Below are 25,980 nucleotides of genomic sequence, written 5' to 3' on the forward strand. Positions count from 1 at the left end.
TGCTTGCAGGTTCAATAAGCCTAATATTAAAATTTGCTGTTGACTTCAAATGAATGTAACACTTTTCTGTATAATTATTTTTTTCCAGTTTGCGAATATATAAAAATAATGAGAACTTAGGGGTTTACCTAGCTATGCAAAATTCTGATTAACACTTGTGGAATGCTTAAGAGATCAAATATAAATGTAATAATTTAATGCCTCTTTCTCTGTAGGGTGCTGGTCAAGACAAACTTGGAATATATGTCAAGTCTGTTGTGAAAGGAGGTGCTGCAGACGTGGTTAGTAATATTCTTAAACATCAGAAGTTCACAGGTAGAAAGATGCTTTGGAAATGTTTTTAAATCCTCTGTTTACTAGTATGTGTGAATAATTGTTTTAATTTAGACCACGTTAGCACTGGTGCATGAATTTTCTTCTCTCTTGACTATGTAATTAGGATGGTCGTCTGGCTGCAGGGGATCAGCTGCTCAGTGTGGATGGTCGAAGTTTGGTGGGCTTGTCCCAGGAGAGGTATGGAATGCTTTCCTTGGGTGTCTTTATGTAAAGAAAATGCTAGAGGAGTAATTTACTGAAAAGGGCTGAAGCTTATTCTTTTATGTGTTAGGCTTTGTCTGGGCTTTTTATAACAGCCTATGAATAACCTTAGTAACAAGTTCAACTGTTGGCATAGTATTTTCTGTATATGATATGGGTTACCTATATAGAAGAGAATGTATTGCACTTTTTGGCTTTTGAGCAAACTTTATTTAGCTCTAATTTTTTGGCTTCTGGCCTTTAACTGCAAGAATTGGAAGCAGTACTTACCTGTAGGTTTAATGTTTAAATTGTCTGTTTAATGAGTGTATTTTCTAGTCATCATCTTATAATTTTTTTCAAAATGATTTTAAGTATTAATCAGAAGAGTGTTTTGTCAAGCAAAAGATTACTAGAATAAGTGTGAGAAATCGTGACATGAACTGATAATAATAAGAACTGAGTACTACAGTGCCTAATTTTATTTTATTTTATTTGCTTTGGCTTTTATTGCAGGGCAGCAGAACTTATGACTAGAACAGGTTCTGTGGTAACATTAGAAGTAGCAAAACAAGGAGCAATTTACCATGGTCTGGCAACCCTACTTAATCAGCCATCCCCAATGATGCAAAGAGGTAAAAATGCTAATATTATTTATGACGATAACAGCTTTGTACGTGTTAGAATTCAGAAAACATTATAATTTGCAGTAGCTTGCCAAATGTTACCAAAATATTAAATCAGAGAAGAAACATAATTGCACAGAAAAAAAGCATTTCATTTCTTATCAAAAGTTAATCTGTTTTTAAATATTGTTTGAAATTATGCTAATCATTAATAAGTACTTATGTACCTTTTAAAAAATTAGGTGATGCATTTAAACACAGTTCTGGTATGAAGTAATTTTTATTTTAACAAATGGACTACAATGAATACAAATAGCATTAAACTTCAGTGGCTTTTTATCCCTTTCATGAAAGTTTCGCTCCTCCTCTCAGAATATGACTTCCTGGTAACCAGAGAGTGCAGTGTAATTACTAAGAGAGAAATAAATAGAAACAGAAGCCCCTGGAACATGTTTCGCCATTGAATTTTTATTACTATTTTTTTAAAACTAGAAATATTGAAAGGTATCTGCTTAAGTTTCTGTGTCTGATCATAAGAAGTTTTTGGATGTTTCTCCAGTGTTATATTTTATCGTCCTACTTCAGTGAACTAACAAAAGATACATTTAAGTCTTACGTAAAATAATGTTGTAAAGGAAGGAAGACCTTTTCTACGTACAGGGCAGTACTACAGCATAGAAAAGAATGGGTTAAAAGCATAAATCCTTATTATCACAGTTTACAACACCATCCCAGATGCCATATGTCTCAGAGTCAGCAAGAGACTTTTCAGTAAAGCACATTTGGCTTTTCCAAATATTGTGGTACTTTTTCAAAAGCTCTTTTGAAGCATACAAATCAAAGGAGTCCTGTACAGTTGATGCAAGAGTGGGATTGTGTGTCTGAAGAAGTAAAGATTTTAAAATCTAGCATTTGCTTTATTGGGAATTCACTTTTAAATAGAAATGCAAGGTAGCTCTGGTTTGAAAAAGAACATGCAAGACAGTAGTTAATATAAGTGAAAGGGGGAAAATACATATCCAACTGTTACAGTTTCTGACCGCCGTGGCTCAGGTAAACCCCGACCAAAGAGTGAAGGCTTTGAGCTGTACAACAACTCCACTCAGAACGGATCACCCGAGAGCCCTCAGCTCCCATGGACTGAGTACAGTGAACCAAAGAAGCTGCCGGGGGATGACAGATTAATGAAGAACAGAGCTGATCATCGCTCCAGTCCCAATGTAGCAAGTAAGTAAGATTATTCTTCTTTTAGGGGTAGATGCTTCCTCCTCCACTAGTTTTAGAGGCTATAGAATTTAAAGGGGATGATTGTTTTTAAAAATGGATTAAGTTTAAAATGCCAATGCAGTAGTAATGTTTGGAGCAAGCCTCTTGTTGGAACTATTCAAAGGAAAAATCGTAGTTATTTTGTGAATACTGTTATTTTATTAAGTTATGTAAATTATTATTAACAGTCATGTAAATGCTTCCTTTAACTTTCCGACAGATCAGCCTCCAAGCCCCGGGGGAAAGAATGCTTATGCATCTGGAACTACCACCAAAATAACCTCAGTCTCTACTGGAAATCTTTGTACAGAGGTCAGAATTGGGAAGCAAAATGCTGGCTATTAAACTTTCCTTGGCTATCAATAGCGTCAGTGTGCTGGAGTCAAAACAGCGTCTGTCTTAACTGTTTGAACATAATGCTGGTGCTGGGGACTGGGTCGGGGGGTTTTGCTTATTACAGCTAATGAAAGATTGAGACAGCTTTGAGTGATTTTTATTAAATTTTGTTCATGAAGTTGTCCTTGTGATTTCTTAGGTTTGTACAATATTGCGTACTTGTTTTCAGACCATAAAAACATGAGTCATAACCACAATTATATTTGATACTAGACAACCTCTTTATCTCTTGTTGCAGACAAAAACTGCTCTTATGAGCCAAAAGAAAACATTAGTAAAATGCACGTTTAGAATAATACTCCGTACAGATCTGTGTGACTAAAAAATTCTACCTTATGGTCTTTCTACCTTTTTCAGGAACAGACTCTGCCCCCACGACCTGAAGCTTATCCCATCCCAACACAAACCTATACTAGAGAATATTTCACATTCCCAGCTTCCAAGTCCCAGGATCGAATGGGTCCAGCTCAGAGTCAGTGGCCAAATTATGAAGAAAAACCACAGGTCCAAGCAGAAAGTAATCATTCGATCAATTCTACAATGCAGGTAAGAAGTAATTTCTTTCAGTGTAAGAAAAAAAAACAAGCAGAAAGAAACTACTTGCTTTCCACTCCCAGACTGCTGGAGACATTTTTGCAAAACAGTCAGCTCTGTAATTTCTGAGCTGTTGAGGACAGACTATACCATGGAGGGGAAGAAATGTACTTTTGCCAAGATTGGCTTGGGTTCAGAAACCCTACTCCATTTTTGGTTGGTTTTTTTTGGTTTGGTTTTTTTTTCCTTCCCCTTCCCCCCCCTGCCCCATAGAATTTATGTTATCATGTTCTGCAGATCTGTTGTCTGGGATGTTTTAATCCCCTGTTAGAGGTAATTGGGTGTAAATGGTAGTAGAGTTTGTCTTGAAAAATATTTTGTGATTTTCTGAAAAGCAAACTAAATCTTTCACCCTTCCAAGAAGGTTTACGTGGAAGAATCTCTTTGCCTGTGGGCTGCATTGTTTAAGTGACAAAGTGAAGTATTAAAAATTAAATACTTTGAGACCTACCCAAGGTCTTCACTGAAACACATTCTCTGCTCTGGGTTAAAGAAAAAAAAAAAAGTAATTTCAAGTTGCATCTGTTATCAAAGTGCAGATACTTCTTGACCTGAAATTAATTTACCTTCACTGTACCATTACAAATTCAAAAACTAATGTTGTTCTGCTCTTTGTAAATGAGGACTTCAGTCAAATCCATACAGGAAATTAGATCTATCAAATCCAGTCATTGGATCATCTTTTTCTCTAATCCACCAGAGATTTAAAACTACAGAGAGAAAACTTTTTTTTTTTGCTACGTATTAATTTGTCATAAAAGCAGAGCCTTACACCAGGCTCACTATATTTTACTTTTGGAAAAGCAGTGTCAACGTAAATTATCTTGAAATTGTGTCATAGAAACAAAGTAAGGATTGATTATTGATTACTCACACAGGTATCGGCAAGTGAATTCTGTAAAAAGTCAAATGAATAAAAGCTTAGTGCTTTTCATTTCAGTATTATAGATACTGAATCCTAATTATTTCAGGTGTTAAGAAAGTAGATGTTATACTTGAAGTAGGATGGTAATTTTGAAGGAGAATGCTGCAAGTTAAATTACTGTGGCAAAGCTATGGAAGTATTTTGCTGAATTTCCATGTGTAACTCCTTCATGTTTCATGGTTTCATCTCACCTGTTCGTAGTTGCATAGTTAACGTCTGGGCTCTCTCTGTCAGTGATGGGAGAGGGGGAGGATAGTAGCTCCAGAGATTGGTTCCTACCCATTTGTCTCAATGGGATGAATTGCTGCCCGGAGATGCATACCTCCCCTGCTTAAGACAAGCTTAAGTGAGTAGCTTAGATGAGGTGGTTAAAACTGGTGAGATGAACCCCATCTGTTAAAGCTGTTGACAGATACTGAATCTGAGGGATGGTCTTAAAGCTGAATGCGGCACAGAAAAGCGTTTTCATAAAGCAAAGGGCTTAGAAGCTTTAGCTCCTTACAGGCATTGAAAGTGTACACAATTTTCCCCCACCACACAATAATTCTTTTAGCTTGAAAATAGACTTTTAAAAAAAAATTAATAATTCTTTTTAATCTTTACAGCGAGAATTGGGCTTGTAAAAAAAGCTGCCGTAAGCTACTGACTGATGTGAAATGCCTGTTTTCTGCTCTGAAGGCATTAGCAAACTGTTTGGCTAGGTGCATCTTCACAGCAAATCTAACACAAATAGCTGTGTGTTCAGCTCTGCTGGACTAATAGAGCATAAAAAATACACTTGTTCATCTCAAAGAAGGCATTCTTTAGAGGTCATGGCTAAGGTCATTGATGGAGGACAAAGAAAAGGAGTTTGCTCTGTTAGTCTTCTCTCAGTTGTTGATAATTGGTACATTATGTGTTCTGTGCTTAGTAGTTCCTAACATTCAAAGTATGAATATTTGCTTCAAGAAAATCATTAAAAGATTTGATAAGTCTAATTTATGGTCCAGTATTCCCTTTTAGGAGGTTGTATAGTGCCGTGAGATCCTCAGCTTCTATAGAATAAGACTTGGTGTTTAATGCACTTAAAAAAGCGACAAAAGTGCAGGCCAGTACCCCTGTGCCCCAGGAGCAGGTAGAACTAGACCTGGCTGCCCAGATTCCCAAGCCGGGAATGGCGCTGTAGCAATGGGAGCTTCCTGTGGGTCATCTCGCCTTGTTAATGGATGAGGGTGGGCAGAGGCTGCCTTGTCTCTCCCTCCGCAGCCTTTCTGTTTGCCTTCCCAATAGGAAGAATGTTCAGTTGAGCCAGCTGAAGCCTGAATGGCAGAGCTGCTGCTCCGAGCTGCCACGACTCCCCTGCTCACATGTGGGGGAAGGGGGGCCAGGGTAGTCCTGAGAAATTATGCGAGCTGGGGAGGTTTTCATCTGAAACTCCATTTTGCGTTCATCCTTCCTCCCGGTCCAGCTTTCTGGGCATTTCAGAAGTTGCAAAGTCTTCCATCGCTAAAATAAATGAAAAAGACTGAGAAGAATATTTTATTGTTGGTTTTGGGAAACTTACTGGGCATGGAAATGCTGATATTCACTAAAAGTAATTACCTTCAGCAATAACAATGCAATCTGTGAGCCATTTTCAAATATGTTTTAATATAGACGGACTATGAAATACATGCCTTGTTTAATTTTTTGCAGCGCGTAGCTCGTTCTCAGGAAGAGCTCCGAGATAAAGCTTTCCAGCCGGAGAGGAATCGTTTGGAAGTCGTTATACGGAAGGATGTAGAGTACATTGATCGGAAGTCAGACAGCGATCAGTGGATGAATTCATCTGTGGATTCTAGCACATCTAGCCAGGAACACCTGAACCATTCATCCAAACCGGTCTCGCCTGGTTCTTGTTTAACTAAAAGTGGACCTGGCCGTTGGAAAACTCCAGCTACTAGCCAGACGACTCCAGTGGCCATTTCCCAGCCCATCAGAACAGATCTTCCCCCTCCACCACCTCCTCCTCCAGTGCATTATGCAGCTGAATTTGATGAACTGCAAATGGATTTGCCTCTGCCTCCACCGCCTCCTCCAAATCAGATAGGAGCGCAAGCATCCTCCCAGGTAGCTGCTGCTGAACGTAAAAAAAGAGAAGAGCATCAGAGGTGGTATGAAAAGGAAAAGGCACGTTTAGAAGAAGAACGAGAAAGGAAACGTCGTGAGCAGGAGAGAAAACTGGGCCAAATGCGTTCTCAGCCACTAATTCCTGCTCAGCCTGTGGTTCCTCCTGTTTCCCTTCAACAAGTGAAATCAGAAAAACCTTCAACTTTGCAGAGGTCTCAAGAAACAGTTATTCGAGAGCTGCAGCCCCAACAGCAGCCTCGGACTATTGAGCGGAGAGATCTGCAGTACATTACTATCAGCAAGGAAGAACTCTCCTCTAGTGACAGCCTCTCTCCTGATCCCTGGAAACGAGATGCGAAGGAGAAACTGGAGAAGCAGCAACAGATGCACATTGTGGACATGCTGAGTAAAGAGATTCAGGAACTTCAGAACAAGCCTGATCGTACAGCAGAAGAAAATGACCGGCTCCGCAAACTCATGCTGGAGTGGCAGTTCCAAAAGCGACTTCAAGAATCAAAGCAAAAGGATGAAGATGATGATGAAGAGGAGGATGATGATGTGGATACAATGCTCATTATGCAGCGACTGGAGGCAGAAAGAAGAGCAAGGGTAAAAGGGGATAATCCTTTCTAGACAAATGTATTGTAAATATATATATCTCGGTGGGTTCTCTGGGTTTGTCTTTCAATGTTCTTATAGCGTAAAGGAGGATGAAACTGTCTTAAATACCTTGAATTTTAAAGTTGCTAATTTACAGTGGCCTCACCAGTTAAGTGTTGTGTTATGAAGGTATCGTAGGTACCTATTATAGAATCCAAGCTGGCAGCCAAATTTACTTTTCTGGTTGTGGGGAAAGAAACGCCCTTAGCATAAAGGGATTTTGCCATGTACCTGGAGTAGGATTAGAAGGTTAAATATGGCAGGAATTTGCTTACAGGAAGGTAAGCAAAAACCTTTGAAATTATGAAAGTCTCTAGGAGAACCAGGAACAAAAGTGGGGTGGGTTTGTTGCTGCTTTTTTTTCTTCCTTTTTTTCCTCCCCTCAAATACACTTAACCTCTAAGAGTTCTTATTTGTAGTCTTGCACCGGAACACAGACACTGAACACCTGCTGTTTCCAGGGAACAGTGACCTGAACTGAATGAGATCCCACCTCGCCGGTCTGCTCCCAGTGATGGCTGGGGTATAAGGCAGCTGCTAGCTCTGCCTTTACCACCACCTCCATGGTGACCCCAACATTACGGGGGGGAAGCACTGGGTTAAGCCATGTGGCTTTGGGTGTTGTAACAACTAATGCACCCTGTGTAGGGCTCCAGCTCATACTCACCTGGATTTTGCTTGGTGTTCAGTTTCATCAATATCTGACACGGTTTGCCTACCTTAGCTTCAGTACTGTGAAAGCTCATAATATATGTTATAAGATAATACAACTGAATAATATGATGAAGTTTTTATCGCTCTCCTGGTGGCTGTTGTCTCTCAGAATCTGTTAAATTTATTGTTACTGAGCCACAGTTTCTATAGGAAAATTGTTTTTTCTTTTCTGAATAACAGCACAAATACCACAGTTACATGCCAATAGCTATGCTTTGACAGGCTTAAAAAACAGCTCTGTAATATGCTGAGTGTGTTCTGTTTATCTTGAAAAAGTTGACTTAATTCTGTGATAGGCAATTTTTAATTCTTGAGAAATGTTTGGACATGCTTGTTTTGACATTCAGAAATAGCTCTCAGCTTGAGTAATATTTGAGCTCAGGGTTGTTTTGGCAGCTTGATTTCCTAAACTTGCTCTTCTCATGTTTGCTGCAGTCTGCATCGCTTTCCTTTTTTCTTGTGGCTAACTTTATTACTGTGTAAAACAATAGATACCTCAGACTTGGAAACTGAAGAAAGGAAAAGCTAAATATATCTTTGGCAAACGGGTTGCGTTAAAGCCCAGCATCTCGAACATGTAATTTGTAGCACATAGGCAGTTACCTATGGGTATAAAAAATCCATGTAAAACTGACATTTTAACAAACGGTGTCTTTAAAATTTTACTGTAGCAAAGCTAAAAAAGCCATGTGTCATTAATAGAAAGCCAGTTGTATTGCATAACGTTATATCCGTCTTCTCTGTAAGTGCTGGATTTAAAATAACTATCTGTGCATAAAGTTCTTCCAGCATTTTGGAACACTGTGAAACTGAAAAATAGCATTTTTGAAAATGCTGTTTTGAAAATTAATTTTAATTTTGAAAATTAAAAAACAGCATTCTTGAACTGGAGTAATGTTTGAATTTTAGTTATATTTCACTGTCTATACTACTAGAGATGGCCTAAGTAGCATCTCTGGAGAAATACTGTGGTTTTGAATGAGTCAAACCAATACTGATAAAAATTTTGGATTATTGGATTGTTTTAATTTCTGTATTTCAGGATTATGTCAATTCAGTTCCTCGTTCTAAAACAGCTGACTTAACAAATAAAAGAAAATGCTTTTGAAATAGTACAAGTCTAACCTATCTTTATTTTCACTGTGCATCTTTCTTTTTTTCCCCTTTCTTACTACCTGCAGCAGACTGCTGTGCCAGCAATCTCTGTTCTAGATTTGGTATGTTTGTTTCTTTCTCTTCAATATCTCTTCCCTATTTCAATTCCTGATATTTTTAATAACCACCCTCTGTGCTTTGGATGATGATTTGGCCTCTTTGGGTGTTCAAAAAACATTGTGATACAGCAAGTAGTAAGTTAACTGTAAGCATGCTTTTGAATGCTTCCAGATGTGGTGACTCCTTTCCCTGTGTTTCCTTTCTTTTAGATGTTGTATTCTGCTTGCAGGCTTGGCTTGTTTGTTGTAGCAGTGGTCTAACATAAAACTGTGTATTTGATGTTTTGTGCAATCATGTTTATAAAATCTTACTAATAACTTTGAATGAACAGACTGTGAGGTAAGATTTCCTCCCTTCCCTTCCCCACCCCTGCAGGTTCTAGAAGAGCTCTAGCAATACCATTCCTTTCCAATTTGAAGTGAAATTGTCCTGAGAGCCTAATAATACAGCATAGCGTTTCAGCACGTGCTGAAACCCTGTTGTTTACAGGTGTTACAGCTTTCTCATTAAAGTAAAAATGGATTGTAAACTCAGAAATTACTTCTGAACTAATATTTCCAAGTAGTCACATTAAACATGTAATTATTAAGTTACCATGTAATTTCAGTTTCAATTGGTTAATACCATTCTCTTGTATCTAAAACGTGACAGGCTTTCAAACTGGAGCGGTAATTGCTATGACTCAAGCTAATTCTGTATTTTATTGCTCTCATTGGAAATGGGTACATAGAAAAAGAGTTCTGTAGTCTTCTAGAGAAGAAATACATCTCCAAAGTGTATTTCTATATAATTAATGTACCAATTTGAAAGCAAGTTCTGTTAGTATAATTAATTTGTGCTGCTGGAAAAAACTGTAAATATGTATGTTCAAAATATGGATTTGCATATTCAGCACTGCTTTATTTAAAAAAAATCACCTTTTAAAATGCATACTTCAGATAACTTAGACTAAGGTGTTTGTTTTTGTATCTGTGTGGTTCATGAGCGGTCGACAGCAGTGAAACAGGTGAAGCATGTCAGGTTTCTGAATTAATGGACAAGCCAGGAGTCATGGATTTTTCAGACTTAGTATCTATCAATATTTTTTCTTATTACTACTCCTATATTCTTTTGTCTTAAGCCTTGTTCCCCAGAGCTGTGTCTGGATAGATAAAGTACTTTGCCAAGCAGGCTGTAAACTTCTGGGTCTTACAGCGACAGGAGGTTGTGAAGGCAGACTGTATCATCAGCTTTAAAAATGGATTAGACAAATTCATAGACGTCACGCCTGTAAACAGCTACTCGGAGGATTACAGAAGGCTGTGCCAGCTGACATCTCTAGTGCCACGCTGAATGCTGGGCAAATACCAGAAGTGGCCAGGCTTATGTGCAGCTCTTCATGCTGCGGTCAGAGACAGAGTACTAGGTGGATCCATGGCCTGGATCAGTCGAGGATTTATTATGTTCATAAATTTAGCTTTAAAAAAAAGGAAGAAAGCTAATTCTGAAATAGATGATGCTGAACACTATAGCCAGCAAATACTGCCTTTTCCTAATTTCATCATTTTGATACTGTTCACGTGATTTTCTGGGCATATTTACATCTGTCCTATGCCACTTCATGTACCCAAGTAATTACTTCTTAGTTTCTAGAAAAAAAATACACTTTTGAATGCTCAGTGCTTTTTATCTATGTCTAACATGAGCATTGGTGATAGCTGTTCTGCTAATTACAAGGCTGATGAAATGCGCTGAGTAGTTAACGTGTGAATTTTCAACTTGGCTAGTGTTTGTCTTTTTTAAATTCCCTGAGCCACTGATCTGACACAGCTTTAGCTGTCATAAATAAACAGGTATAAATTCAAAGTTCTTCTGGAACGTCTTTTAAAGTGTTCTAGGCAGTGCTTAGAGAAATGAATTTTGTCTGGAATCTGAGACTTCGTGGATGCCTACCAGTCCCGTGAATATCTTAACATTTCTGATACGGATCAGCCCATCAGCTCCTTTACAAGGAGCAATGGCTGGGAAGAAAGGTGGCCTTTTTCACCTTCCGAGGTAGGAACAGTGCTGCAAGCGTATGCTGGCGACAGGGGGACAGAGTTGTGCAGCTAAGCCAACTGTTGGCAGTTTGCAGCAGAGCTGGGACAAAGCAGGCGGAAATAATTAGTGCTTTGTGCTTAGCTGCCTCCCATAGTTACAGCTGGGAGAAGGCTCTCCTCCATCACTCTGGCTGTACGGATCAGTTGTTTCTACCTGTTACAATATAAACACCTGCTGCTTTGGAGAAACCCTGGAAGTACAGTAAATCACAGGGAAGCGGGACTTTTAAATTACAGGGAAGCTAATTGGGATAGAGAGGTATCGGATCTAAATATTCAACCTGGGAACCTGGGAATATTCAACCAGAGTGGCTGGAGAGCTGCCTGGCAGAAAAGGACCTGGGGGTGTTGGTCGACTGTTGGCTGAACATGAGCCAGCAGTGTGCCCAGGTGGCCAAAAAGGCCAACAGCATCCTGGCCTGTATCAAGAACAGTGCGGTGAGTAGGACCCAAGAGGTGATCGTCCCCCTGTACTCGGCACTGGTGAGACCCCACCTCGAGTACTGTGTCCAGTTTTGGGCCCCCTACCACAGGAAAGACATTGAGGTGCTGGAGCAGGTCCAGAGAAGGGCAACGAAGCTGGTGAGGGGTCTGGAGCACAAGTCTTACGAAGAGAGGCTGAGGGAGCTGGGGTTGTTCAGTCTGGGGAAGAGGAGACTGAGGGGAGACCTTATCGCTCTCTACAACTACCTGAAAGGAGGCTGTAGAGAGGTGGGGGTCGGTCTCTTCTCCCAAGTTACAGATGACAGGACAAGGGGTAATGGCCTCAAGTTACGCCAGGGGAAGTTCAGGTTAGATATTAGGAAATATTTCTTTACTGAAAGGGTTATCAGGCATTGGAATGGGCTGCCCAGGGAGGTGGTTGAGGCACCATCCCTGGAGGTATTCAAGAGAGGAGTTGACATGGTGCTCGGGGATATGGATTAGTGTTGGGTGGTGTGGTGGTGTGTGTGTGGGTTGTGTGTGGTGTGTGTGTGTGGTTTTGTTTTTTTTTTTTTCATTGGTTGGACTAGATGATCTGAAAGGGTCCCTTCCAACCTAGGTGATTCTGTGAATCTAACAGCCCTCTTACTAGCAATGGGATATGAAGCTGATTTTCCTTAGCATCTTGAAAATTTGGGATGAAGTTTCAGTTGGGTACTGTTGTACACAATTACAAGGACAAATGCAGGCACTCTGTCCTGGCACACCTCGCCATCCCACTGCTCCCTGCCTTGCTCTGGGAATGCTCCAAAGGAGAAACTTTTTACTAATCATAAAGAAATGAAATGTCACTCTCTTGATAGTTGCTCTATTTCTGCTTGTGCCTTATATATAATTTTTGGCCTTTTTACTAGGTATTTATGTTTAGAATAGCCTCTGACCTGGATACAGTTGTCTTTGCAATTATTACGATTCAGATGTTGACAACAGTTTCCAGGTGGGCACACTGCCCGGTTTTCTCTTCTTTCTTTAGTCAAGCTCACAAGAAAAGAGAACAAACTAGTCCTACTTTCTCTTTAATTTTGTTTAAAATATTTTCTTGTTTGAGTGCATTTGAATGGGAATATTTGCTACTAAGTAAAAAGGCATCCATATCATAACCTGGCATCAATAACTGCCACGTTCAGAGTTTTTCTCTAAATGCAGTTGGGACAGAGTCAAGGAGTTTCTTCCTGTATTTTTTTTCACTGTGCAGTTTTTGCCCTCCCCTCTCCCCCTCCTTATTTTTTTAAGAGGAAATGACTTCTCATCTGTAACTCTTTTGAATTACTAGCTGTCTTTCCTTTTGACAGCAATATTATCTCCTTTGCTAAAATAATGTTTTTTTAATAATCAGGACAAGAAGGGGGATTTAATCCAAGTAGGGAGTTGGTTAACTACTTTATTCCCAGCTCTACCATATATACTGGGCTTCATCTCTACCTTTATGTTGTTTTCAGTTAGGAATTACAGAAGTTTTAGCCCTAAATAAGGGGAATTTACTTGGAGGTAGCATCCTCTAGTATACATTTGGAAAATTACTGCCTAAATGAAATCAGTTAACTTTGTTCTTTAGCTTTTGTGCTCAAAAATGGTGTGTTTTAACACTTCAAATGAGAGGTGGATTCACTGCAATTAGTCCCTATAGCTGCTTGAAGATGTAGAAGGCAAATGTTTTCAGAATTACCTGTTATACAGGTCATAAGATACCCATAACACAAATACTACATGAACAGTGGGGGGAAATAATTACTAGATAATTAGTAAAAAAAAAAAAAAGTTTGTTTTTAGAATTGATTGGAAAATTGATTAAAAACCCTAATCTGCTTTAAAGCACATTTTCTGTTAATTAATTATTGGGAGGAGGAGATACCTACATGAAGGTTATCCTCACAAAGTCTATTAAAACTAAATTTCTATTACTATATCATTATTGCTTTGTGTCTTAAGGGCCTTTCTCTGTAAATGAAATTGGATTATAAAAACAAATCTAGGAGTAGAGAAGTATCCGTGTTACATAGCAAGATCCAATGACTTACTGATTTATACCAATGAGTATAAAGATTTGGGGGGTGGGAGGGAAACACTTTAAAACATATGCTTCAGGAAGAAATAACACAGCATGTAGTCCAGTTAATTTCTACTTGTGAATATTATTGTGCCAGTGAACATTCCTGTCCATCAAGGGTTTTAGATACTGTTAGCTCTAGAGGATCATGCAAAGTTTGGGTTGTTGCTCAGTTTTCTTATCTGTGCAGTGTTTATCGTAAGCATATATAAAATAGTATTGTCTGTTGGACATGAGTTGTTCAGGTGAGCTGTTTAATCTCAGTAGTCAAAGATTTCTTTGCCTTGCTCTCTGTTTTTTTCCAAAACACATCTGTTGCAGATAGAGTGGGAGATTTTATTTATCTCCCGAGACTATTTGCAGACTTGCTGAATGAGCCTGTTACTTTAAATGGATTGACCCTTTGACTAATGAGTCATGATTTTTCCGGTGCTTAAATACTAATCCAAAATGAAAAACCAATTGGCTGCTGGAGCTGTGAACTGTTGGTTCCAAGTATTTAATTTCACTTTACTGTACCTATGAGACTATGGTTGCTGAAGCTGTCTGGAATGTGAGTCACCTCAGTCTTCTGCTAGGGGTTCAGATATGACTGCTAAAAATGTTTCCCAGTGTGTTTTGTGCTTTTATGTATGCAGTTCCATGCATCTTTTTTATTTCTTTTTAAGGGATTTTAGGGAAAACAATGTAACAAAGCATAGTCTTAACAGCCGGAAATTATATTGATTTATCTGCAGTATATTTTCTATATTTTCTACGAATTAGTTATTTTTAGATGAACATGGGTAAAAAAAAACAACCCCAAACCTATCTTACCCACACAAGTGATGAAAAATTTAAAGATGTGTCTCTGTTAGTTACAGGATGAAGAACGCAGACGGCAGCAACAGTTGGAAGAAATGCGTAAGCGAGAAGCAGAAGACAGGGCCAGGCAGGAAGAAGAGCGCCGGCAGCAAGAGGAGGAGCGGACCAGGAGAGAGGCTGAAGAAAAGGTTGTGGTCTTCTGAGTGCTGCAGGGGTTCTTAGAGGCCTCTCCTCTTTAGCCTGGCCAGTAACAGCTCAGTGTCGGGTCAGCGGGGGTTAAACATGCTAGCCCTACTGATAAGGGTCATGGCCCAAGGCTTCAGTTTATCCAATATGGAACAAAAAGTAATCAAACAAATAGCCCAGTTGTGGTGGCTGGAGTTGACTGGTATTGCAGGAATAGTGCTGCAAGCTAAAGGCTTTTAGCTGTGGTAAAGGCTTGCCTTTAGGACCTTTTCTGAAAGTTATGGCAGAAATCTGTTGCCTCCTGGTTTCCTTCAGCCCCCAACACGGCTTGCCTGCCTTCTTTATCATAATGGCTGGGTTACTGGTGTTGGCTTTTGCTGTGTCTCAGAGGCAGCACTTAAATGTTCTTGCAGTAATTGTTTTATACTGATACAGAGAGAGAGAAATATGAAATATGGTGGAGATGAGTACTTTGTATTTTCTTCTGTGTTTGGACTCTGAGAGGAAAAGGAATTGGTTTCTAGAAAGGAAGTAAATGCAATCAAAGAGATTCTAAAAATGCGGAACATTATATGTGAATTTGAGAAGCTTTATTGTTCAAAATTGGAGGACAAAACTCTTAGCATGTTTGTTAAGACCCTTTTCTTCTCAAAGAAAGAACAGTTAACTTTTGTTCAGATTGAAGAGTTGCCTGTTATTAACACTCACTTCAGAATGAAGAAGGAGGGCTAGCTTTTTATCTTGAGATAAATTTCATCTTGGAAGATTGAGTAAATATATTTTTTTAAAAAACCCTTGAGATATATTTACTTTGTTAATTTGTTTTGTTAGATTGTTTTCAAGCTTTGTTAGCCTGTTCTCCATAAGCAGTATGGGTTGATGAGTAGAAGGAAGCTAAGCTGAGGATGGTGATAGGTGAGAAGTGAGGAAGTTGTATCTGTACTGAGGGAAGTATTTAAAACATACTCAAGGAAGTTTAAAAACAAACAAACAAGAGCAACCAAAAAACCAACCAAGGCTTTCGTAATTTCTCACAATGATGCAGACAAATGACATTTGCATCACACACTTGAAAGGGTTTTCACTGATAGATCTTGACTGAGACACTCGTGCATCTGCCAACCCAGAACCCGGTGTCATCTCACCAGTACAGTGGTTTTAGAGAGTAGTTGAAGGAGATAAGTTTCATGTCTTTGCTCTAGATGAGCAAGATCAGATTTATCTATTTGTTTTCTTAGGATAACTGACTCATGGTGTTGAGCAGATAAGGTGGATTTTTTTAAACACATGGATTAAAAACAGAAAGGATGGTTGTTCAAAATGTCATATATTCCCCACACAAGTTATACGATGCTAAGACAAAAGGGGTTTTTGTAACATAAAGTTTCCAAATACACCTTTTCATTTGTTATCAAACACACTATTGAATAGACCCTTGTATTAACTTACAATGTGGCTTAGACAAGAGCTGAACAGATTAAATGCTATTTAGTTTAAAAACAGTAAAAATATTTTTAAACTGGAAATACATATAAGGTATTTCATGACCTTTTAAATGGTTCATATGGCCTCATATAAATATCATTAGCATAGGGGTTTTTTATTTGTTTTTTAGAACTGTTTTTAAAAAACAGTTATTTGATGTCCATTTTAGAAAAGTTCTTTGTAATTTGATTTCTATGTGAAAGTAGTTTTCCTGGTATTTATACTAGAAGCTTTGTTAGGAGTCATCTATTTCAAGGCTCTGTTGATTAATTTACATTGTATAAGCATGCAGCAAAATTACAAGGTTCCTTTTTTTAAGATGGTAGTTATTTTCCTCTCCCACAGATTCTTTACAGCTTTAGTAAATCTACGGCTTATTAAGTGTGGTTACATTTTGAGTAATAAATACTGGAATCACCCTTAGTTACCGGAGCCAGTGGTAAATCTGGAAATAACAGCAACGCTGTGTTACAGGACGACTGCCATTTTTTCCTTAGTAGTAAATATTCTTTGTATGGGTCCATATAGATGCCCCGCTTATTGCCAGAAAAGGAGACAAAAAATGATGTTTGTAGCTCAGCGATGGAAAACTGAAATCTCTCTTAGAGGGAAATGTCTGTCTTTCTGACCACTGTGTTTCTGTTTCCTCTGGACTTACAGAGGCGACAGGAAGAGGAGTATTACAGTCGCTTAGAGGCTGAAAGGCGCAGGCAGCACGATGAAGCAGAACGAAGATTACTGGAGCCTGACGAGCCTGGTCTGTACAGACCTCCGCTTCCACGGGAATATGAACTCCCATCCCCAACCCCTTCATCTAACGCTCCTCCTCCCCCACCTCAGCGAAACACCTCTTACCTCAAAACACAGGTCCTCTCCCCTGACACGATTTATACTGCCAAGTTTGTTGCATACAATGATGATGATGATGAGGAGGAGGATTCCAATCTAGCAGGTCAGGATAAGTACTCCAGCACAAGAAAATCTTATGGTGACTTTCCTCCTGCCACCCTTAAGCCACAGCAGCCCTCCCACCAGCCTCGCCCAGTTTCAGATGGCCTCTTTCTTTCCAACTCATTCCAGTCATCTCCAGTCAATGCCAACAGTACTGCTGCCAAAAAAAGCCAGCCCCCACCCCCACCAAACAAACCGGGTTTCATCCATGCCGGCAGCTCTAAAGGTAGACACCACGAAATCAATCCTCTCTACAGAACTATCCTCATGTTTTCAACTCTGGTGCTGTAGATTGAATCACTTACTCTGTGATTTACTTTTTTTCCCACTTAATCACTATTTTAAGTATGGTGATCTAACTCAAATTCTGATAATAATATGAATCCTCCAATTTTTAATTGTTTCAATTTCTCAAATTTTCTTGTTCCTTACCCAAACTCTTCAAAAGCAAAAAATTCCATCTTTTATGCAATGAATCAGAAATGATTTTAACTGTTACTCAACCAATTTCAAGTACTGTTGGTTTTGGCTTTCACTCTGTATCTTTCAGTTATTTGTTTTGTACAACTGACCACTGGTTACTCAGGGCATCTGGAAGTGCACCTTTCTTGAACATAGGAAGCCTTTTCTAATGGGATCATGGACAGAGCTTATCTTCTGCTTTCGTTATTGGTACCAGGGTTCTCTCTTTTAATGGTATGTGCAAATGGCTTTAAAAACTACCTTTGTAGACGTGGTTCTTAAATACACAAGCACCAAGAGACATATAGGACATGCAGTTAGTTTCATGTCTTAGGCACCATTCCTTTACTTCTGGTTTGTACGGTGCAGTTTTCTTGCAGAGGCAAAAATCTAAATTTCATCTTAGTGCTTTTTGCTTTACTCCTTCCCTCCTACCCCCCTGCATTTCTTTGTCCTCATCTTGTTTCTTTTATAACTCCAAGTGGGAAACCTTAATGGAGTTTAATTTCAAGTAGAGCTCTAGCTCCTAGTAACTTCAGCACCATAGTTTATCTGCAGAGTGCTAGTTAAGCTATACTCATGAATTCAAAGCTAATTCAGTCCAAAGTTCCATGCTAAATTGTTTTTAAAACTGCTGCCTCATAGGAGGACTTACATACTTTTCGAGTATGTGTCTGTGTAGATCTTCTCTAATAAATTTGCAGTTTACAAGTTTTTGTCTTTAAATAGCAGCATCTGCCAGCGCTTCCCCTACATTTGTCATCTTTTATGTTCTTATGAAGGGAATGGTGGCCGTAACATCCTCCTAGTTTGTTCTTTTTACTTGTGCTGGAAGTCAACAAATGCCTCACAACCAACTCCAGCGGATCAGATCATCCTTGTAAAATGCAAAGGGTAGCAAGTCACCTGAGATAGCAAGGGAAAATGTTTACACTGGCTTCTAGCCAAACGGCTAACTTGTTGACTGGATTCAAGTCTCAGTGACAAATGCAGAAGTCTACAATGTGGCATATCCCATATCACCTTTTGCACCACCTAACAAATTATGCAAATCACTTTCTTTAATCAGGAGTGTGGTGTGCCCTAGTCATAGGGAGCGTATGAAGCACAGAGTAGGTTCCATCTGTAGGAAGCACTTCTAATCCAGCTGCAGTAGTGTATGAATCTGATTTAGAATGTGTATGAGGCCATAAAGGGATGTGATGCTCTGAGCTTTCTGTCTGCATCCTTTTCAAGACATTGCTTTCCAACAAGGCATCCCTTCCTTTGCAGGGCAAGTCAGCTTCTGCTGCAGTTGGACTGCTTCCAGTGCCAGAGAGCAGCTCTGCACAGCATTACGTGGTTCTAGTATTGCTGAAGGGACAGTAGTTTAGCTCAGTTATAATTACATCAACTGTATCAGCTGGAAGGTATCAGTTTCACTGGTTGGGCTCAGTACAGCACCCAAGTTGCATAAAGAGCATCCACACTGATACTCATTTAAAGGAAAAAAAGCAAAACTCTTCATTTACCCTGGTGTTGCCTATGAGATCTCGTGATGTAGTAGACCCTATGGATCCTGCAAGCCCATCTGTTATTCTCTGGCTCTGTCATAGGTTCCAAATCTTAAAGGAAGGTTTTAGCTTTTCAGTGTGTTGTCATTAGACTGGAATATAAGTAGACACACTGCACCTGCTGTGTTCTACCATTACAGTCCAACTAATTGTAATTCCATTAAGCCTACCTACCACGCATGTGAGCACATTCATAAGCCCACAACCAGTGAACCCAAATCACAGTTTTGTATCAAAAGGACTATAGCTTATATCACACAGAACTAATGAGTTAAAATAAGATTAAAGAAAGACAGGAAACGTGTGGAAGAGATTCTCTTTGAACACTATGACTATCTATGTTGTCAGCTTGCTTTTAGGAATATTCTGAAACAGCAGGCTTCCGACAGAAAGCTTTTGTATGTCTGTACTGAAATTTTTCCTTCTTTCAAAGGACTTCCTTTTTCTTGAAATTCTTAGTTGAAACTGACTGTAATAGAGTGTAAAATGTGCCTTCCATCGCAACATGTAGACTTCCAAAGGCCCTTGCTTCCCTTCCTTATTTGGCACTTTAAAGGCTGTACATCTAATGAATTAAGCAACTGCAGAACCATCAGTCAGTAGATGTCACCACCACTCTTCCTGCCTCCCATCATCCACAACCCACAGTGCCATTTCATATGTAATTGCATTTCACAATCCTGCTTTCTGTTAATTTTAATGGAAAAATGAATCTCAGGAAAGTGAAATGTTCAGTGATATTTTTTGCGTATGCGCGTTTGTTTTTCCTGGAAAACAATCAGAAGGACAATCTCCAAAGATTTGGTTAGGGTTTTGGTAACAGTTAAGGAATATTGTAGTATGATGCTTCACCTTTAATAACCTAATTCATAAACCATACGACTAATTCTGAATACTCTTATTTCATAATTTTTAAAATAGCCATGAGAACAGGTTAACTTCACCTGATTGCTCAAGCTTCTATGAAGACTGCCTGCGTAACGTACAAAGCCGTTTGCACAAAATGCAGAATTCACTGTGCAGTTTACCATCTCCCATCTCGCTGACTCTGTTACATTACTGTCCTTTACAGCTCTCTTCTGTTCTCAGTGTTAACTCCAGTAAACCACGCTTCTGCAAATTTTGCTCTCATACCTTCTTCCACTGGGTCTCTTAAGACCATTGGGTCTGTCAACTCACCAAGAAAAAAAGCCAACACCCAAACCAAAACTACTGTCCTAAAGCAGGTGGAAGAGTGAACCACAGCGTGTGGATCCAGACTTTGCGGGGGAAGGTCATACTTGTATTGAGTGTAAGACTCATGCCTGAAAGGAAAAGCTAAATCTCCATATGCTTAGCAAACCTAGTATGATTTGGTCTGCTACAAATTTTTGGTGAAAACTATTCAGCCTACAACACGCGAGCTGTTTGCTTGTGTGTTCCAGCCTCATATGTCTCTTTTATTGAGTATTTATGAGAAGTTACCAGTGGAAGAAGCAAACATTTCCTTCTATAGCAAAGAAGGTTCACAAGACATAACATGTACAATATTGAGACCAGAACTGCCTGAAGACAAATCTGAGTATTGTGCTGACACTTAGTTTTACTCTTTTTATGACAGTTATTAAGATAATATGGTCTTAAATATAGATTAAATTATCGAACTTTTTGATTGGAAAGAAGAGGTTTTGTCTTGTGGCCTTTAGAAAGAATTAATATAATGTGTAAAACCTGTGTGTTACATCAACTTAAACTAAAGGTGCAGTGCTGCAAGATACTTGCTTGAAATTTAAATGGGGGGACGACGATGATATTTTCTGAGTGATACTGTTTACTTAATCTGACTAAACAGAGACAAAAATTCTGACTGGTGAATGGCAAAGATGGTATATACTAAGCTTACTTTTAGCCTCATAAAGAGAGTGGCTGCAGCTAACTTATTTCCTGTGGAGCTCGTTACAAGGTAATGAAGTGTGTTGCTCTTTCCATCAGTCTCCTTGAACAATTTCTAATGTCTGCCTTACAGTAAGCCATAATAAGATAAAGACCATGATTTGATACATGCTGGGTAATCTAAACAAAATGTGTTCTGACTCAAAATTAGGAATAAAAAAAAATTACAGCTGTTTTGACAGGGGGTGGAATTTAGTAGTACTGGTTATAAATATTCTACAGGTTAGGTGACCCTCTAAATTTATTTCTGATTTGAGTTTGAGATTATTTCTTGAAAGAAGCACTGCACCTTTTTGAAGAAATACAATATAAAACTTCTGTGTTGTAACTTCTGTCCTTCAACTTACCTTTTCTTTTGCATAAGGAATAAATTCATACACTGGATCTGCAGGAGCAGCTGCTGGGGCCCATGAAGTTTATCGGGATCCAAGAGACAAAAGATCTAAAAGGTGACGCGAAGGAGTCCATTAACTTCCGTACACCCGACTTGGCTGGCTTCTGCAATATCTTCCGTTGTTGTTTTAATTCTGTGGGCTAGTCGAGTTCTGCAGTTGGCTCTGGAGTATCTTGGGTTACTATAAAATACAACTAGGCTCTCTGCAATTCTTCAGGTGATCTGAAGTAGTACTTCACAGCAGCAAATTTCAGTGCTACAACTGAGTACACTCAGTAAATCACTGTAAATTAAGAACTTCAACTGGTTTAGGTGTATTTATAAATCTGAACAGTACCTCTCAAGTGGGCTTCTTAAGAAATTTGTAATAAGCATAAATAATATGGGCTGTACCTTACACGTGAGTGGCAAGCTGTACTGTGTTGTGTACTGAGGATGTGGCTGGCTTTGGCCAGGAAAATGTCGTTAATGTTTCAGTGGAGTGTGCAGAGCAGAGACCTCTTGGAGCTAAAAGTGAACCCCCTTCTGATCAAGATACTGAAAAATCTATTAAAGCTTTATTATAGAAGAGTTAATCACATATGTAAAATACATATGATTTGAGATCTTCACTGTGGTGGTCAGAAACACGTAATGCAAAAATTGGTTTGCTACAAGGGTAGTGCAAGAGCATAGGCAACAATTGCACTTGGAAGCTTTGCCAGTATAGAATGACATATGGAGGTGTTGCAGCCGCTACAGCCTACCTCAATACTAGCAGCTCTGTCTGGCAAGACACAAAAACTTTGTGTTCTAGCGCGTTTCCCGAGACACGTGCCACCACAGAAAGACTTGCTGATTTAGCCCTCCCTAACAGCAATGCTGTGCTAATATAGGCAAAACCTTAGTTTACACCTGCACTACACTGTGAAAACTGGCAAGCAGTTTCCTTCATGTTAATGTGCCGGAGAGGGCTCATGAGCCATTAATTTGACTGTTAGTACGATGTCAGAATTAAAGGTATGTGTGGGGAACAAAACCTTGCAGAACACTAAACAGAGAATCTTTCGCTGTAGTGAAAAAAGCCATCAGTCAATACATGTTACTGAGAATTATTACATTTAAGGATATTGTTGATAAGAATTATAACAGACTTTTTTTTTTTCCCTTTCCAGTCAAGATACAGATTTACCTGGAGCACCAGAAAACTTGACGTTCAGGGAACGCCAACGACTTTTTTCACAGGGTCAGGATGTATCCAATAAAGTAAAAGCTTCTAGGAAATTAATGGAACTGGAAAATGAGTTGAACACAAAATAAGATTAAAGCACCTTATCAGATGTAACTGAAGATCTCTAAATTGAGAGATTGAGATGGGGGGCACACTACTAATGAACAGAAAATGAATGTTTTCTGAAAGGAGTGACTTTGATTCCTCTATATCTAAGACTGTTAATTAAGATTTAGAGATGTTGCAATAGCAAGAAAACTGATTACTTTGCCAGGAGCTTGTGGTTTATACAATGAAAGCACTGTAAAATTTTAAAGATATGAATCACGTGAAGGTAACTTTTTTTTTTCTTTCTGTTTTGGGGGTTAAGTTCTTGTGCACCAGACCAAGTAGCACTTGTCAAAGATAAGTTCTGTTTCCTGGTGTTTTACAGACACACTTTTGTTTTAGCTGCTGAGCAGAGAGAGTGAGAATAGCTTGAACTGCCTGAACTAAACTGTGCACTAGAAATTAGTATTTTAGGTTGTTTGATAAGAAGCCAATATCTGGGCCACCTTAAATAAGACTTTATATGCAAGTTTGACATACTGTACAGTGTTCGTAGAATGATCAACATATCAATACAGATCCTACCATTACTTAGTACTGGAATAACACACAGTCTGTAGGTAGAACCTTGGAATAAAAACATTTCTAGTTCTACATATTTGTTTGGTCTAAAATGGTTGCCTAAGAATGTATCTGTAGTTATGGAAAAGTCTGTATGTTGGTGCATCCCCACTACATGTGCTTCAGACTTTGAAGAATGTGACAATAAAGCCGTTGGATAATTGCTTTACTAAAAATTGCATAAGCAATAGATAGTCGGCTACACTGGTGGCCCTTCATCAGCTAGGACCAAAATGTTAGCGATGTGTTAAAGGCGAGGAGTAACGATTCCAGTTCCAAGGTGAGCAGAACAGACAGGTTCGTTTTCTGAGAAAGGTAGGTTAGAAGTTATTAGGGAATTAGGCAAGGAACAGTATTGATAAGTCTGCTATTATCAGTTCAGCAATATCTTTTCTTTCTTTGTCTATGGAGAAGTGAACTGGCCTATTGGTGTGAAGCAGCAAATACAATACAGCTGGGAGCAGGAACATTGGTAAGGTCGTTACCAGACCTGGTGTGCTGGCACCCAACCATCTCTGCTCCCGCTGAGGAAGCCCTACGGGAGAGCTCTTCTGCAGTCTAAGCTGGCTTCACTGACATCCTCTTACTGTTGTACTGAAAACCTTTTCGGCAGTTCAAGCTATTTTTTCACACTGTAATAGCCTTATTTAATTTTAAATTGTTAATCTTTTTCCTCCCACTATTTCTTCAGCTATGCGTTATGTGGCTGATGATGTTGGGAATAAGGACCTCATCAGAGTTTTTTCTCATTGTGTGATGTTAAGACAATATATATTGTGATTCCAAACAAATTTTCTATTTGACAAAGCCCTTTACTGGCTTTAGATGATTTTTTTTTTTTCCTGTATCATATTGTTCTCTTATAAATATATATTTAGGGAATTGTGCACACTTCCAAATACAAAGGGGTAGACTTTCACTGCCTTAGGAAAGAAATCACTTTTAATAAGAGTTGTATGATAAATAAATGCAAGTTAATGAAAATTGGAGTGTAAATATTTTTTACGTATTTCAGGTTTCTTATTTGAAAGTGTGCTTTTACCGTTTCACCTGTTAAATATGAAGTAGAAGATTAAACTGGTTCAAAGTGTTAATGAAGGATCTGCATGCTTGCTATATCTGTTAATCAGGAAAAGCAAGCCTCTCCCAATTTATCTTGAGAACACTAGCAGCCTTACAGTGACAAATTTTTCTTAAGGAAAAAAACCTTATGCTGTGGCTGAATTACTGTTGCTGCTAGAATCTGACAAAGGCTTAGCAAAAAAAATACCTATAACCTTCAGTCGAGTGGATTTGGCCGCTATTGGGCATTCGGGTCAAGTGTGAATATGTGTAAAAGTGCTTTTCATATTTGTCTGTGCATTATTATGAAAAACATCAAAACTGCTGTAGTTTCCCATTTCTACTGTATTTCACTTGCAACCTATTTTTAATAAAGTTTGTATTGTATTTAACTTTGCATTAAATGTTTTTTGTACTGTTTGTTATGTGATTCCGCATTCATAACAGTACTATCATAAACCAAAGGGGCTCTTGTTAATATGTTTTGCCTTACCCATCCTTCTGAAATACATTTACAAGCAAAGTCAATGTATCTCATCATAATGAATAAATGAAAACAGCAAATTAATTTTACATGGAGAATCAACAAAGGAGGCTGATTCTTGTTGATCAGAGAGGAGAATTTCTTGGTCTAATGTTCAATATCTGTGGCAGTGACTTGAAAGAAGAAGTGAGTTTTACAGCTTAACCAGCAACTTAGGAAATGGTAAATATCGGTGGGGTCAATTACGCAGGTTCCTCGTACTGTATTTGTGTCCTTCTCAAGTGCAAAGTTGTATTTTTAACAGCGAAGAGGGACCTGGAATGCAGCTTCTTCCGGAAAAGTAAAATCGTATTATAACCAGAGTTTCCATTCTGATTGCTGTGGTTAAAAAGTCATTTCATCTCTTTATTTTGAACACAATGACAGGATAACTTTTTGTGTCAAATCTCTGAAAAAAATCAGTTTGGCTGACCTGGAAGTTTCGGGGGGGACAGGATGGGACTCAAATTCAGTGTGTAGTTTTGAATGAAGGTTGAGCTAAAGGACTTGGAGGTGATGGTGTTCCTCTTTTACCATGGGATCGATATGGTCAGATGACTGGACTCTTGATGGGAGACTGCAGTTTAAGCTCTGGCTGGGGAAGGTGAGGGAGGGAACCAGGTCCCAGTGAATTGCTGGAACCAGGTCCCAGTGAATTGCTGTAGATGCCTTCTGCTGTAGCTGAACATCCGCTGGAGCCTGGATGGAGAGCCACCTACGTCTCTTCCCAGGCAAGTACCTTAATCTCTTGAGTTGTGGGGTCTGTGCTATGGAATTTTCAAAATCACTATTGAGGACGTTCTGGATTTTAGCATGAGAGATGTGTGTATAAAGGCAGGGAAGAAGCTAAAGGAACCACAGAAAGCCAGAAGTGCTGTGTAGGATGTTGCAAGGAAATGACTGCCAGCACGCCAAGGCATGGCTGAGGGGAATGTTATATCCATGCTTTGTGTCTGTAGCTTTTGACACTGAGAACAGCCTGAAGAAAAAGAACGTTTGATTTTGAATATAGAAGGAAAAGGAAACAATCCATTGTCCTTCTGTATTGTAGTCCCTCAGTCTAAGAAAAAGCAAAGAACCGGTACAGGCAAAAAGTGATTTATTTGATGAGACTGCAGTTGTTGCAGCTGTGAACTGTGAC

At 39.0% G+C, this 25,980-nt stretch overlaps 1 protein-coding gene across 6 annotated transcripts in view; it reads left to right on the plus strand.

The window, feature by feature from the left end:
- The window catches only part of AFDN (afadin, adherens junction formation factor), a 133,337-nt gene extending 108,621 nt beyond the window's left edge, over positions 1 to 24,716 (plus strand). For 4 of the 6 annotated variants that reach the window (XM_074169036.1, XM_074169033.1, XM_074169034.1 and 1 more), the window contains 11 exons: positions 216 to 281; positions 440 to 513; positions 1,033 to 1,151; positions 2,175 to 2,369; positions 2,629 to 2,720; positions 3,162 to 3,350; positions 5,998 to 7,020; positions 14,466 to 14,600; positions 16,744 to 17,035; positions 21,346 to 21,430; positions 22,530 to 24,716. In XM_074169036.1, coding sequence (XP_074025137.1) covers positions 216 to 281; positions 440 to 513; positions 1,033 to 1,151; positions 2,175 to 2,369; positions 2,629 to 2,720; positions 3,162 to 3,350; positions 5,998 to 7,020; positions 14,466 to 14,600; positions 16,744 to 17,035; positions 21,346 to 21,430; positions 22,530 to 22,674 — 2,415 coding nt within the window. In that variant the 3' untranslated portion in view covers positions 22,675 to 24,716. The remainder of the gene's footprint in view (positions 1 to 215; positions 282 to 439; positions 514 to 1,032; positions 1,152 to 2,174; positions 2,370 to 2,628; positions 2,721 to 3,161; positions 3,351 to 5,997; positions 7,021 to 14,465; positions 14,601 to 16,743; positions 17,036 to 21,345; positions 21,431 to 22,529) is intronic. The other 2 variants (XM_074169035.1, XM_074169038.1) reach the window with 2 other exon arrangements.
- Positions 24,717 to 25,980: the final 1,264 nt, after the last annotated feature.

The sequence above is a fragment of the Numenius arquata genome, chromosome 2, assembly GCF_964106895.1.
Source record: "Numenius arquata chromosome 2, bNumArq3.hap1.1, whole genome shotgun sequence".
Taxonomy (NCBI): Eukaryota; Metazoa; Chordata; class Aves; order Charadriiformes; family Scolopacidae; genus Numenius; species Numenius arquata.